Source organism: Acinonyx jubatus, chromosome B1, assembly GCF_027475565.1.
Source record: "Acinonyx jubatus isolate Ajub_Pintada_27869175 chromosome B1, VMU_Ajub_asm_v1.0, whole genome shotgun sequence".
Taxonomy (NCBI): domain Eukaryota; kingdom Metazoa; phylum Chordata; class Mammalia; order Carnivora; family Felidae; genus Acinonyx; species Acinonyx jubatus.
This window is the reverse complement of record NC_069382.1, coordinates 129,436,315-129,452,223: the sequence shown is the minus strand read 5'-3', so window position 1 is coordinate 129,452,223 and position 15,909 is coordinate 129,436,315. Positions and strand designations below refer to the sequence as shown.

At 39.2% G+C, this 15,909-nt stretch overlaps 2 protein-coding genes across 3 annotated transcripts in view; one reads left to right on the top strand and one right to left on the bottom strand.

The window, feature by feature from the left end:
- Positions 1-15,909, top strand: part of HERC3 (HECT and RLD domain containing E3 ubiquitin protein ligase 3) — a 110,504-nt gene that overhangs the window by 92,340 nt on the left and 2,255 nt on the right. For both annotated transcript variants that reach the window (XM_027060719.2, XM_015073639.3), the window contains exons 24-25: positions 13,768-13,951; positions 14,186-14,288. In XM_027060719.2, the coding sequence (XP_026916520.1) occupies positions 13,768-13,951; positions 14,186-14,288 (287 nt within the window). The remainder of the gene's footprint in view (positions 1-13,767; positions 13,952-14,185; positions 14,289-15,909) is intronic.
- Positions 1,298-3,408, bottom strand: NAP1L5 (nucleosome assembly protein 1 like 5). Its single transcript, XM_027060741.2, has one exon. It carries the CDS (start codon positions 3,171-3,173, stop codon positions 2,592-2,594), a length of 582 nt encoding a protein of 193 aa, XP_026916542.1. The 5' UTR covers positions 3,174-3,408; the 3' UTR covers positions 1,298-2,591.

Below are 15,909 nucleotides of genomic sequence, written 5' to 3'. Positions count from 1 at the left end.
TTTTGATTTGATTGTGATAAATTAAAAGTTAATTTGGGCATAATTGTCACTTTTGTGATAGTCAATCTTACCATCCAAAGACCTTAACGTTTGTTTCTTTGTTTTTCCTTTTCACATAGGCTATACGTATTTTTTGTTAGAGGTTTTTATAAATATTTTGATTTCTTCTTTCTATTCTGAAAGTGTCTTTTCATTTATACTGATCATTATTAGTACCTACAGATAGTTAATGGCTTTTGTATATTTATCCGGCAGCTCGTCAATTCCTCAAACATATTCAGTATTAATAATTTTCAGCTGATTCTCTTGGGTCTTCTGTATATAATTACATGAATGCAAAAAAATTTTCCCCAATAATTACACTCCTTATTTGTTTCATTCATTTTTTCTTTTTACTAGATGGACCTAGAAAAATATTAAACAAGTCTCTTATTTCTAGAGATAAGAAATAAATACTGAGTTTTATTAGTTGTTTTTTTTTTTTTTTGCTTCTATTAAGATAATCTTTGACTTCTTATGTAAATATGTTATTTTGATTTTCTCTTTTGGTTGGCCTGGCCCTAAGGATGATTAATATTACATTAAGGTTCATTTAACTCTACTATTGCCATTAGCAACAGGTCAGAGCTGCCTTCCAGTCCTTAAGGTAAAGCAGTCTCATTTTGCTTCTGCATAATTTTAACCCTTAAAAGAAATGGAAGAAAATGCATTTCAGTTTTTTATTTTGGGTGTGTGTGTGGGGGGGGGGGTCTTTAATTTTAAACTATTTTTTCTTCATTCAGAATGCCCAAATGTAAAGTTGAAGTAGGCCCTTTTGTATATTTATAATATCACATTAAAAGTCTTTTATCTCTTCTGGGAGGAATTCAAAACCTGATTTTACACTGAGGAAACCAAAACGAGACAGTTTATTGAATTTCCGGTTTCTGAATTAAAAGCCACATTCTTCTCTGATGAAGAATCATAAACTTAAGAATATAATGTTGTCTATTTTCTCCCCTTTTGTACCTGGGGAGGGAAGGATTGAATTTCCAATCAGTGTCTTTATCTTTCACGTAATAATAAAACAATAATAAAATAATAATAATAGCTGAATTTCTTGAAGCACTGAGTATGTGTCAGATACTAGCCTACACTTTGTGTATTAAGTGACTTTTCATAATTGTGAGGAAGGGACTGTTACTATCCCCTTTTATAGAAGGAGAAACTGAACACAGACAACTGAATTGCCTGAGGTTCATTGCTTACAAGAGGCAGAGCTGGGATTTAATTCCAGGCAGAGTAGTATTCTGAGTCCTTTTGTTTTTTGAAAATAGTTTTATTAACACTACAGTGGTAAACAACTTTATGCTTGTTTCTTCGTAGATCACGGAGTCACACAAAATTCAAAACCCACAAAGAAGCTAAAAGTCTTTACATTAAATGTGTCCTTCCTAAAAATCCTTAACTGTATGTCAGTCTATCCTCAAGCAGTAAAATTTGAATATGCACCATTTTTTATTTAATATGTCACATTTACATAGCAAAATAATGAAGGCACAGCTAATACAAGCAAACTTAAACCCTTCTACTTCTGAGCTGGGGGTGGGGACACACACTTGGATTGGTTCTTCAAGTATATATTTTTTCCAAACATTAGCTTCGTTGAAGAGTTCTGGTAATTTTCACAGCTACATTCTAAAAGCTACATGACAAAAGACTTCACAAGGATCAAACTACATAACACTGAATACACATGCTTTACAGAATTGGCTACATTCTACATCTTTTCAAGTAAATTAATATTTCTAGAATGCTAGGTAAAAGGATTTAATACTTAAACATTTTGGGTTTTTTTTACACCTTTGTAAATAGACACTACCAAGAAAACACATAAACATGAGACTGTAAATAACAAACACGTATGTTGACAATATTATACAGGTTATACACCCTCCTTCTCAGAACCATGTTGTTTCTCTAAATTCAAATATTCAGAACATTCTTTAGGATTTGAAGTGGCAGTTTTCCAGGCCTCATTAAGCAGTCCTGTCATGATCTCCATCACAGGCTTCCTCCATTCCTCACTCTTCTCTCAAGTGTAAAGCTGATGTCTGGGTTACAAAAGCAAAGTCTTAAGATGAGAGTCTTGGGTTCTGCTTTTCCTGCACTGGAAAATGTCCAGACTAAAGAAACTGAAGAATTAAACATTGAGAACATGTTCAGTCTTGGCCTGGGTGTTCCGTGTGTAGTGTGATGGCTGTGGGATGAATAGGTTTCAAAGTGACATTCTTTACTTACATCTACTTGACACCCTTACTAAGCCTCAGTTGCAGTCCTCACAGAAGAGATCATGAAAAACTCATTTTAAATTTTACTCGTTTTCCTCAACACCTTTTGATATATTTATTGTTTCAAAATGAAAATCAAATTTGAAACGGGCTGGCCAGGATCTGATTGCTTCAATTTAATATTAGGAATGTCAGTATTGATTCGTTGTATTTTGGTCCCAAACCTGAGCCTTATTTTTAAGTCCACCAATATTCAAAAAAAAAGAAAAGAAATAGGGTATTTGTTTTCGGCGTCATTCTCTTCAGAATTTCTGCCCCCGCTTATTTCTTGGCGTCATCAGACACCGCAGAATGGGGACCCTCATCTTTGGCAGCGGCCGCCTCCGCAGCAGCCTCTGCCGCAGCTTCCTCCTCCTCCTCCTCCTCCTCTTCCCCCTCCTCCTCATCCTCGTACTCTTCCTCGTCGTCGTCCTCCTCCTCCCCTTCTAAGGTCCATGCACATCCCTCCATCTCACCAGTGAGCTCTTGGATCTTGGCAAGTAGGGGCTTATAGATGTCGTTATACTTTTTTTCCAGAGCCTGAAATTCCTTATCAAATTTGGCTTCTATCTTATCACATCGTTTCTGCAGCTTTTTAAGGGCCAGGACTCGGCATTTCACCGAATTAGGCAGGCTCTCGATAAAGTCATTTTTCGGCTTTGGTGCATTCTCTGCTGGGGTCTGGGGCTCCTCGGCTGTCTGACCAGCCGCGCTGTCGGAGTCGCCAGCCGCGCTGTCAGAGTCTCCCCCCTGCGCACCGCCTTCCGCCATTACCTCCTCCGCTGCGGCCGCCTCCGCTGCCGCCGCCGCTGCCGCCGCCGCCTGGCTTGCCTCCGCAGGTCCCTGGTTTTCCGAGTCGGCCATGTTAACAGGAGAAGCTGCAGAGGTCTAGGGTGGCTCCCGCAGAGACCTGCACCCGAGCTGCACCAGAGATACCTTGAGGATGCGGCAAGTGGCGGTGACGTCGGCCGCGGCAGTGACGTCGGCCGCGGCCCCGCCCTTTTATCGCCAGCCCTTGACTGGCTCTCTACAATCAGCTGATGGTCTTGCCCCCATACTGCGCCAGCTTCCCCCTGTTGCTACCCTGCCATCTCCTTGGCACTGCAGCTGACGTCAGAACCTGTTTCTTGGATACCCTGCCCCCAGTCTGCCCACATACCTTCCCCCCTGTTGAGCTGGGCTGGGAATGACAGCAGTACCCAAGGCCCCTTTCAGGAATTGCTTCAATGGCCTCAGTCTTTCTCAGTTTGCTGCTCTATCCCACTCAGGTCCTTGTATACAACTGTCAGTGTATCTGTCTTGGCCTTTGTCTGCACGACCCCACAACTGGCGTTGGTTGGGTGTCTCTGGCTTACTCTTGTGGAGTCAGCTTTGATCACCTCTCAGATTCCTATGAAGTCCTGTACAGAAAGCGAAGGCACTGTAGAACTAACTGTACCCCTCTGGGGTCCTGGGTGCATGTGTGTGGAGAGGGCAGTTTGCATGTCCATCTGCCCACTTAATAGCCCTTCTTGATCATTCCTCAGTTAGCGGCCTATGTATTGGTGGTAAAGTCTTCTCTCGGCTAGCTGGATCTTGGAAACCGTTTTGGAGCCATTTGGATAGGGAATCTCAGGACCGTTGGTATTCTGGAATGTGTTCTAGAAGTTCCCTCAGAAATCTTTGGCCCGTGGGCAGGAATAAAGCTGAAGGACCAAAGAAAAGCAAGGCCTTAGAAGGTGTTAGAAACCTTAGGCCCAGGGTAAGGGCAGCATCTTATCCATGTGAATGCATGTATTAAGTACTGTGGTTTATGGGGGACACACAGACACATATGTGTACACACAGACATTGTCCCTAAGGCACTCCATAGTTGAGTATCTGCTTTGTGGTCTTGCTGGGGATTTGTATCTGAGAGCATTTTTAAAAGGTCTTAAAAAGGGAACTCTCCTTCTTTAAGAGCAAGATGAGAGTAGTCATTTTATTTTACTTCCTTACCTTGCTTATTAGATAGACCAAAGTGATAGCTTCTTGAATAAGGATGAGGACACATATTTTAGGTATGGAAGAAGACAAATGATCCTTCTTGGTATTTCTTAGGAATAGTTTCAAATTCAGCATTATTGGTTTAAATGCTTCTCTTTCAGTGTACTGGAACTTGCTGAAGCTCTTCCATCAAGCATATGAATGTTAGGAAATTACTTCCTAAAGTACAGTTGGTGCTATCTTGTGGTTTTTATGAATATTAAATTAGATAATAATATGTAAAGCCCTTAGTGTTGACATGTAGCAAGCACTTGATGTATTGGAGTGTTTTTTTTACAAGTTAATTACATTCATTAATATGCAGAGATAACCTGCAATAATACTCCTTTTTAGAAAAGAACATTTTTGGGGGTGCCTGGGTGGTTCAGTCAGTTAAGCCTCCGACTTTGGCTCAGGTCATGATCTCACGGTTTGTGGGTTCGAGTCCCACATCAGGCTCTCTGCTGTCAGCGCAGAGCCCACTTTGGATCCTCTGTCTGCCCCTCTCTCCGCCCCTCCCCTGCTCCTACTCTCCCCAAAATAAAAACAAACATTAAAAAAAAAAAAAACAGATATTTTTGTGCCCTTCCCCAAAGAAAAGAACCTTTTACAAAAAGCCCAGTATATTCCCATTAGCAAACATCCTAGTTTTTTAAATGTATTTGTGATTCTTATTGTGTATTTTACTTTCTTATTTGTGCTTCAGATAATTTACTTTCTTCTTTTTTGTTACCATTTGTAGTGACAGGTCTTATTGTTAAGGCTGAAATTTCAGCTTAGCTGAGTTTAAATGTGATACTACATCTATATTTAGTTGGCTGACACTATACGTATTCCACGTATCACGTTATTAGTGGAAGAGAGATAATAAATTGAGAAGGCACTCAGAGACCAGAAAACAAAGGAGGCCACTCCATGCAGTTTACGCAGAGTTTTATTCAGGGTAACTTACTGATGAGGGATCCGGTGGTGGGCGAGCTGCAGAGTTATTCTCCGCAAAACCCAGATGTTAGTCCCCTGATTTTATAGGGCGAGGAGACAGGTAGATGGGCATTATAGTGAGAGCAGAGGGTTCCCATATACCTATATAAATGGCTTGCGTGCACCTGACAGCTAACCTATAACTTGTGGAACCATCTGTACATCAGGAAGGGGAAAGACCATGTTATCTCTATCAGATTCATGGGAGGCCAAAACAAGCCTCCCCCATAATTTTAAGGTATGTGTGTTAATCTCCAAGGGCCCGGAACACGTATTCCCCGAGAGTAGTCACTGAGCAAACGTGAACAAGGTGGAGGACCAAAGATGGAGTCAGTATTGTCAGCAATCCTATGCATATATTCCATTTATCATCTCTTAATGGTTGCATTTACCTTGAGGTTAGGAATGCTTTCTCTCATTTTAAAGGTAAGGAACTTGGAAGCAGAAAAATAAAGTGAAATATTCTGTTACTGTATGTATTACTTGATTGACAGAATCAGAGGCAGAAACCAGGCCTCTGTAGTGTAGAAGTTGTGACAGACTTTTTATAAAAAGCCAGAATTTTAATAAAATCCATTTGACTTCCTTGAGTTGGCGGAGACAAACAGGATGTGCTCATCTTACAGGAATTTTATTTTGCCATCTTAAAAAATCTTAAACTTTAGTGTTAAGCTAGGCTACTTTTTTCAAAAAGGTCTTTTGTTGAGATATAATTTATTATATTTTACATATAATAAAAATACAATTTAATTATTTATGTGTAATAAAATTTGTCCTTCGCTTTGGCAGATACAGTCATGTAAACACTACACTGAGATGTAGAACAATAACATCATCCCAAAAAACTCCTTCATAGTCCTTCCCTTGTCAGCCCTGCTGACCACTGATCCATCTCTAAAATTGTTTTTTTCCCAGAATGTCCTATAAATGGAATCATATGTGTGTGGACTTTTGAGTCTGGCCTTTTTCACTCACCATAATGCATTTGAGATTTATCTGTGATGTTGTGTACACTAGTCATTTTTTTTCCCTTTTTATTACTGAGTAATATTCCCATTTGGGCTGTTTCCAATGTTTTGTGATTATAAATAATGCTACAGTGAACATAAGTTTTTACTTCTCTTGGATACATAGCTACAAGTAGAATTGCTTGGTCATATTTTAAACGTATATTTAGCTTTTTGAGAAAGTTCCACAGTGTTCCAAAGTGACTATGCCATTTTGTTTTCACACATACAGTAATGTATGAGCTATAGTTATTCCAACGGCATTTGGTTGTTGGGTTTTTCCCCCTTAATCTAATAGCTGTGTATAGTATCCTAAACGATTAATGATGTTGAGTATCTTCCAGTATACTTATGTGTCATTCATATGTCTTCTTTGATGAAATATCAGTTTATATCTTTTGCCCATTTTCTAAGTTGAGTTTTTTGTTTTCTTATTTTTTAATGGTTTTATATATTTTAGTTACAAGTCCTTTGTGAAATATGTGTTTTGTAAATATTTTTTCTAGTCCATGGCTTAGTCTTTTAATTTTTTTCAAAAAATAGAAATTTAAAATTTTGATAATTTTTTTGTCTTTTATGGATTGGGCTTTTGGTGTCATGGCTAAAAGATCTTTGCCAAATCTAAGGCCACAAAGATTTGTTCCTATGTTTTTTTCCAGAAGTTTTATAACTTGCACATTTAGACTGTCATCCTTACTGATTTAGCTTTTATAGAAGTGTGAGGTATATGGATATATACCTTTTGCATGTGGATATCATGTTGATCCAGAACCATTTATTGAAAACACTGTCTGCTAAATTGCTTTTGCAAATTTGTTGAGAATTAGTTGACCATATTTGTGTGGGTATTTCTGGACTTTCTATTGCATTGATTTATTTATGTGTCTATCTTTTTGCCAACAATACCCTTGATAACTAACTTTATAATAAGTCAAGAAATTAGGTTATGTTGAATTCTCTAACTTTGTTCTTTTTCACAGTTGATTTGGCTCTGCTAGTTTCTTTACCTTTCTATATAAATCTCAGAATCAACTTAACAAACTTTTTTAAAGAACCTTACTACCATTTGAATCCAGACTTATACAAACCATTGGCAATGGATATAGTACTTGTTCTTTAAATTTATGTATTTTAAAATGTCACCTCGTTAAGAGTTGTCTCATTTTGTGGGCTTTATGGACTCCAGTGTATAATTGAGGCTGCAGTAACACAGAATTGTGAGTAACGTAGATGAGCTATCATGTTGTGAAAACTTTATCTCAGCATATTGTAATTTCTCATGTAGCTGTCACATTGGAAATGAAAAGAATCAAGGCAGGGGAAAGGGAGGACACTTAGATGAGGTGGTTGGGAGCACAGGTCTGTATTCAGACATCTGGCTTCAATTTCTGCCCCTGCCCATGTACCAACTGTTCGTCTTGGATTCAGTTCTGATATTGGAATAATGACAATTTACCTGAAAATTTTTGAAAATGGAAAATAATTCAAAATTTATCTCTGCGGCCTCAAGAAACTTTTTTAAAATTTATTTTTGCATATTTTTTTATTGGGACATTCTTCTACCATTAAATCCACTCAAAGAGATACACACTGAGATAGTGTGTATCTAAGAATTTATTGCAGTGATCAGTACCTAGTAAACACTCTGTAACTGTTAGTGATCATTATTAAAAGAATGTGTTGAGAGTAATACTAATTGACATACAGAGATTAGAGTATATGAGTTCGCAAGGGCTGCTATAACAAAGTACCAAAGACTGGCTTAAACAACAATTTATTATGTCAGTTCTGGAAGCTAGGAGTCCAAGAACAAGGTATTGACAGGGTTGGCTTCTTCTGAAGCTTCTCGTTTTGGCTGCAGATGGCTGGCTTCTCCTTCTATCTCTTCCCATTGTCTTCCCTCTGAATATTTCTGTGTCCAAATTTCCCCTTTTTATAAGGACACCAGTCATGGAGTAGGGCTCACCCTAATGCCCTTATTTTGAACTTGATTACCTCTGTAAAGATTATATATCTAAATAAGGTCATCTACTGAGGTACTGGGGTTAGAACTTCAATATATGAATTTTAGGGGGAGAAAATCCAGCTCATAACACTCCACCCTCTGGCCCTCTGAAAGTCTTGTCCTTCTCACCTATAAAATACATTTACCCCATTCCAACATCCCCCAAAATCTTAACACAATTCCAGCATCAACTCTTAAGTCCAAAGTCTCATCTGTGATGGTTAATTTTAGGTATCAAATTGACTGGGTCATGGTGTACCCAGATATTTCATGAGGTATTACTCTGGATATATGTAAGGGTGTTTGTGAATGAGGTTAACATTTGAACAGGAAACTGAGTAAAGCAGATTGCAGTCCCTGATGTGTGAGGGTCTCATCAGTTGAAGGCCTGAATAGAACAAAAAGGCTGAGTAACAGGTACTCTTCCTGCCTGATTCTGCCTTTGAACTGGGACATCAGTTTTTCCTCCCTACAGACTCTAACAGAAGCATAAACCTCTCCTGGTTCTCAAGCCTCCCTGTCTTTGGACTAGAACACAATTGGCTCTCCTGGATCTGCAGCTTGCTGACTGCAGAGCCTGGGGCTTATCTGCCTCCATTTGTGTACATGTACACACACATACCTACTGGTTCTGTTTCTCTCTGGAGAACCCTGACTCCTATATCAGGTAAATATTGTCTAAATCCTGAGGTAAAATTCTTCCACAGCTGTGAAATTCACAGCTGTGAAGCCAGATTCAAGTTATCTGCTTCAGTACGATGGTGGGCACAGGCATGGGATGGACAGTCCCATTATAAAAGGGAGACATCAGGAGGAAAGAGGTCATAGGTCCCAAGCAAATCCTAAACTTAGCAGGGAAAATTTCACTAGATTTTGGGGCTTGGAGAATAATCTTCTTCGGGACTATGCTGTATCCTCTGGCTCACAGGGGTGGTGGCCCTACCTTCCGTGGCCAAGAAGTTACTGGCTCTGGTTCCTTGACCTAATAAGCCCATGATGGCAGTAGTAGTCTCACTGGACTCTGATTTGCCTTTGGGGGCATTCTTCCCTCTTCTTAAAAGGTAATGCCTGTTTGCAGAGTGCGTCAGTTGGGTAGGTTCATTTCATACCAGTAGAATTCCAGAAGTCCAACAGTCTTCCTTCATTTTGTCCATCCCTGTCTCTTTGGTGCAAACTGGCAGTGTTTCTGCTCTTAAAAGTTTTTATTTTTAGTAACTTTGTTGGCTTCCCAGACAATTCACAGGGATGCAAAACACTAGAACACAATTTGGCCCAGTTCTTTGCCACTTGATAACAAGATCACCTTTCCTCCAATTTCCAATAAGCAGCACATTTCCTTGTAAACTTCTCCAGAGGCATTTCAACATTCTTTTTTCTAGCCACATTGTTTATGATGTGTATTTATTTTCTGACAACAAAAGCTTTCTCTACAGCTCTCCTCTTGTCTTTCTGTGCCCTCACCAGAATCTCCTTTGCTGTTTATATTTCTGTTAACTGTCTCTTCCAGGCATCTAGGCATTTTCTGTCAAGTGCCTCAAAACTCTGACAGCCTTTACCCGTTATCCAATTCCACAGTCATTCTACATTTTTAGATATTTGCTATTGTAATACCCCACTTCCTGGTACCAAGATTTGTATTAGGCTTCTCCAGAGAAACAGGACCAATAGGAGATATATACGTACAGATACAATGCGGGTTCACAGCTGTGGAAGAATTTTACTTCAGGGTTAATCAAACTAACTCTCACCCCTACCTAATTTAGATGATATTTACATGATCTGTTAGGTTTCTCCAGAGAAACAGAACCAGTAGGGAGTGTGTGTGTGTGTGTGTGTGTGTGTGTGTGTGTGTGCGTGCACATATACATAAATGCAGGCAGACCAGGCCCAGGATCTGCAGTCAGCAAGCTGCAGATCCAGGAGAGCCAATGGTTGTAGTTCTAGTCCAAAGGCCGGCAGACTTGAAATCTAGGAAGGGCTGATGCTTCTGTTAGAGTTTGTAGGCAGGAAAAAACTGATACCCCAGCTCAAAGGAAACATATATGGATGTGTATACATGCATATATATAGAAAGAAAGACAAAAAGAGATACTGATCCTCAGGAATCTGTCACACAATTATGAGGCTGGCAAGTTGGAAATCTGCAGGGCAGGCTGGCAGGCTGACCATTCTGACGGGAGTGGATGCTGCAGTCTTGAGTCAGAAGGCCGTCTGGAAGCCAGATTCCTTCTTTGGAGGGTGTGGAAGACCGAAGTCTTTTAAGGCCTTCAGCTGACTGGATGAGGGCTTCCCACTTTATGGAGACTGATCTGTTTTACTCAAAGTCTCTGATGTTGTTCCTATCTAAAAAATACCTTCACAGCACCATCTTGACTGATGTTTAACTAAACAACTGGGTACCATAGCCGAGTCAAGTTGACACCTAAAATTAACCGTGATAGTCTATAAGAAAAAATCCTGTTGATGGTGCTTCTCATAGGCAGTTGTACCAGGAAAATCCTCTTTAGTTTTATCTAATGGGTTTTAGGTAAGTTGTGCATTGGATGCCTGTGAGAAACTTTTAGCATCTGTGGTTAAGATGTACAATAATCTTTCTAGTTTAATGGCTTTTATTTTAAAAACTGAACATTTAACCCATTTTAAAGATGAGAAAAGAGAGGCTTAGTAGTTAGCATATACATGGCAGAGCATGTATTTGAATCCCCGTCTGCCTCACTTATCCGCTGTATTATACTGTCTGTTGGTTAGTTATGGGTGTAGATGGTGATTGTGTAAGACATGTTTGCTTGGAGGAAATGCAGGATGTTTCAGTGTAGTGTTATGAAGTGGTATCCCACAGTGAAGGAGAAGTAGAAAGTATCTGTCTTTATAAGGTCAGATTTTTTTTTTAATTTTTAGAAAAAAGTTAAAATATAGAAAAGTACAAAGACTAAGATGATGAACATCTTTGTGTCCACGAACCAGAGTAAGCAGAGTATGTGTTTCAGATTTTGTAATAAAACAGTGACTGATGCCAGTGAGACTCCCGTACATCTTCTTGATCCCTTTCCTCTCTTCCACACCTTCTTTTCTTATACAGACAAAACACTTAGGAATTTGATACATTTTCTTTCATGTTTTTATATATGGGTATATTAAGACCAAAATCTTTTTCCATTAATGGTTTTATTTTATTTTTTCTTAAAATTTTTTGATGTTTTATTTTTTATATTTGAGAGAGACAGCGAGCAGGGAAGGGGCAGGGAGATGGAATCTGAAGCAGGCTCCAGATTCTGAGCTGTTAGCACAGAGCCCGATGCAGGGCTCAAATCCACAAACCATGAGATCATGACATGAGCCAAAGTTGGATGCTTAACTGACTGAGCCACCCAGGCACCCCTAATGGTTTTATTTTTAAAAAATCATACCACATTTCTTATATATACCACATATATAATTTCATACTCATAAACAGGATTTTAAAGCCATAAGCCATATAATAATTGCTAATATTTATTTTTTCTTTAGCAAATTGAGGATTTTTAAAAATTTATTTATTGCTTAATTTACACCCAGGTTAGTGTATATTGCAACAGTGATTTCAGGAGTAGATTCCTTAATGCCCCTTACCCATTTAGCCCATCCCTCCTCCCACAAGCCCTCCAGGAACCCTCTGTTTGTTCTCCATATATAAGAGCCTTTTATGTTTTGCCCTCTTCCTGTTTTTATATTATTTTTGCTTCCCTTCCCCTATGTTCATCTATTCTGTGTCTTAAAATCCTCATATGAATGAAGTCATATGATATTTGTCTTTCTCTGACTAATTTTGCTTAGCATAATACCTTCTACTTCCATCCACGTAGTTGCGAATGGCGAGATTTCATTCTTTTTGATTGCCGAGCAATACTCCATTGTGTGTGTGTGTGTGTGTGTGTGTGTGTGTGTGTGTGTGTGTGTGTATACCATATCTTCTTTATCCACTCATCTGTTGATGGACATTTGGTCTCTTTCCATACTTTGGCTGTTGTTGACAGCACTGCTATAAACATTGGTGTGCATGTGCCCCTTTGAAACAGCACACCTGTATCTCTTGAATAAATACCTAGTAGTGCAGTTGCTAGGTCTATTTTTAATTTTTTGAGGAACCTCCATACTGTTTTCCAGAGTGGCTGTACCAGTTTGTATTTCCACCAGCAGTAGTAATTGCTAATATTTATAAAGCAGCCTTGGTTCTAAGAACTCTTCATGGATTAACTCATTTAATTTTTATAACAGTCCCATGAGTTTTATACTCTTACTTTTCCCATTTTACAGATGAAGGGATTGAGGCACAAAGAGATTAAATAACTTACCCATGGGTCACAGGCTGTAAGTGGCAGAGCCTCTGACTCTTATAGATAGTATTGTTGTAAACGTTAAAAAACAACTTAGTAAATGCTATCATATTGTACTTAACATTCAAAAACTTGGGTTTCACTTAAACATTGTTCTTGAGATTCCGTTCATTTTGATAAATACGGGTATAGTTAATTCCATTAGAGTGCTGTGCTTAAATGGTTTCTGTCATATGACCATACCGTCTTTTTTTGTCCATTCTCATATTAGTGGATATTTAGTTTTGTGTCTTACAATTCTGTGTATTATAAGAAGATGGTGCAGTGAACATCTGTGTACTTGTGCACTCACATGAGAGTCTCTCTTGGCCACCCACCTGGTAGTAGGGTTAGCTCAGTCAAAAGGTATTTACGTTTTCAACTTCTCTAGATATTGGTAAGTTTTTCTCCTAGATGTGTATGTCTCAACTCACAGTTTACGTTCCCACTAGTGAGACACTGAATGCACACAGATGATGGCCAGACCATATATGAAAATAGAACTCTGACCTGCAACCTGCAGAAACCTGCCTAGAAAACCAACCCCTTATCTACGCTTGCAGCCCAGGAAGCCAACTTGCTGTGAACCAGACTTGCAGGAAGTTAGTGTCTTAATTTGCATTTGACTGATTATTAGTCAGATGGAACCCATTGTATAAGACAGTCCTTTCCAGAAATTACCTTTTAGAATAGGTGAGGATGCAAATATCAGATGGTTTAACTTTATTCGTTTCTGAAGAGAAAGGAAGAAGCCTAGAGTCATTATCTTAGACTTTTTTTTTAAGCAGAGTCTACTTTTTTCAAACTAAATTTTAAGTAGGACCCTAATAAGCAGGATGAAATCTGGAGCTCCTCAGGTAAAATAAAGTCAGTGGTACAGCTCTACCTGCCTTGCCTCCTCCCCTTCCTACCTGGCTTCCCTGCTCCCCGATCACCTGAAACTCTCGTGGAATCCTAGGGCTGGGCAGTAACCTACGGATGCCTCATGGTGCGAGAATTTGATGAAATTCCACTTTTAATCTCTCTCAACCTCTGTGTTAGAAGGTGAACTTGATAAACTCTGTAAGACTTTGGGCTAAATGTGTTCTATTTCTTTGGTCTTCTGGCAGGCAGGAATTCGTGGATGCTTATGTGAATTATGTCTTCCAAATCTCAGTTCACGAATGGTACACAGCCTTCTCCAGTGGCTTCCTAAAAGTGTGTGGTGGCAAGGTGCTCGAGCTCTTCCAGCCTTCAGAACTAAGGGCTATGATGGTGGGAAACAGCAACTACAACTGGGAAGAACTAGAAGAGGTGAGCACAAACGGCACTGTCTTTACCTCCAAGGAAGCAGCAGTGGCCTGGGTAGCTGTGCCCAGAGCATGGTCTTCCAAGTGTTCTGTGGTTGAATAGGAATCAGAGGCTTCCTGTATCTCAGGGGTTCTTTCTTAGTCTCAACTGCAAATGGTACACAAATGTATGTCCTCTATACATGTATGTCCTCTCCTTTAAGATAGATTTTTTTTTCTTTTTGTCTTTTTTGGGCAGACTGCCATCTACAAGGGTGATTACTCAGCCACACATCCCACTGTGAAACTATTTTGGGAAACATTTCATGAATTTCCATTGGAAAAGAAGAAGAAGTTTCTCTGTAAGTATCAGTAATGTTAATATGGTGTTTGTCCACACTTCAGTGTTGCATATGGTGTAGGATGATGTACTCCATAGGTTAAGGTCAACTCTTTTAAATGGAGAAGAGTAAATAAGGGAAATAATCTACACTTCTTGTCTTAATGGTATCTCAGGCAAACACAGCTTGTTACTCAGTATTTGTTGCCTAACAGGATGTGTTGAATCAAGGAAGAAAAACATTTCATTGATTTTTCCATTGCTCTGAAAATATTAGTTACTTTATATGTGATACCTTTAAATATTATTTTGATGGAATCTGATTAACTTCCCTTATCTCTCTAGACTTTTGAAGATTTTACAGTGCCTGCTGCAGATATAACTGGGGAGATATGGTTTTTAATAGTTTTATTGAGATATATAATTTACAAAGCATACAACTCACCCAATTAAAGTGTATAATTCAGTGGTTTTTAGTATATTCACAGAGTTTTGAAACTATCAATAATTTTTAGAACATGTTCATCATCTTAAGAAACCTCGAACTCTTTAATCAATCCGCATTTCTTCCCAACCTCTCACAGCACCTCCTCCCCACTGCCACCAGTCTACTTTCTGGCTCTGTGGGTGTGCCTGTTTTGGACATTACACATACATGGAAGCCTATAATATATGGTCCTTGATCACTGGCTGGGTGGCATTTAAGAAGGGCAATATCTGGAAAGGAGAATGAAGCCGAGTTTAGGTGAACAAATTCAGCCATTCTATTCTATTTTATATTATTTGAGAAAGAAGGAGAACGAGTGGGGCAGAGGGGCGGTGAGGGGGGAGGGAGGCGGGGGGAGGAGAATCTCAGGCAAGCTCCACTCTCAGTGCAGAGCCCAACGCAGGCTTGATCCCACGACCCTGGGATCATAACCTGAGCTGAAATCAAGAGTCGGATGCTTAACCGAATGAGCCACCCGGGTGTCCCCAAATTCAGCCTTTTAAAAATAGTTGAAATCTTTGTGACTGTATATAATTGGACCAGAAATGAGCCGGTGAATAGTATAAAATTTTTATCCATATAAAACAAAACAATAGGAGTTGAAAGGTAGTCCCTTTTGCTTTATAAGAATGAGCATATATTAATATTAATGCAGGATTTACCTCCACATTCTTGTGCTTCCATGGAGTAAGGATGGAGGAAGTTGTGCTCACACAAGAATGCTTAAAAAAAGCCCTGCTTCCCCTCTGCCTAGTTACATTGGCTCTTGGGAATCAGTGGCATATAAGTCAAATAGGTTAAAGTGTATCAAGGGAGCTCATAGGGCTATAACAACCAAGAGGAGCCTGCTCGTGGTCATGTAGATTTCCTTAAAAGACATTTTTCTCTTCCGAGATCATTAGACTTGTGGAAATTTTTAGTAACTACAGATTTTGGCAAGAATGTTTACATATCATAGCCTCAGGTAATAGGTTAGTTGAAAGCGCTCCTTAACCAGTGATTTGTTTCTAGTAATTTCCAGCAATTAACTCTGAGATTATGTAGTGCCAGAAAACAGAGAAAGACAGCTGCGTTGTTTTTTTGTTTGTTTGTTTTGTTTTGTTTTTGCCAAGTCACAGTGTTCCAAGAGTGAGATGTCTAACAGAATATCAGTGTC

Bases quoted from the DNA above. Each gene is read 5' to 3' on its own strand.
- NAP1L5 (XM_027060741.2), bottom strand. From the start codon at position 3,173: ATGGCCGACTCGGAAAACCAGGGACCTGCGGAGGCAAGCCAGGCGGCG.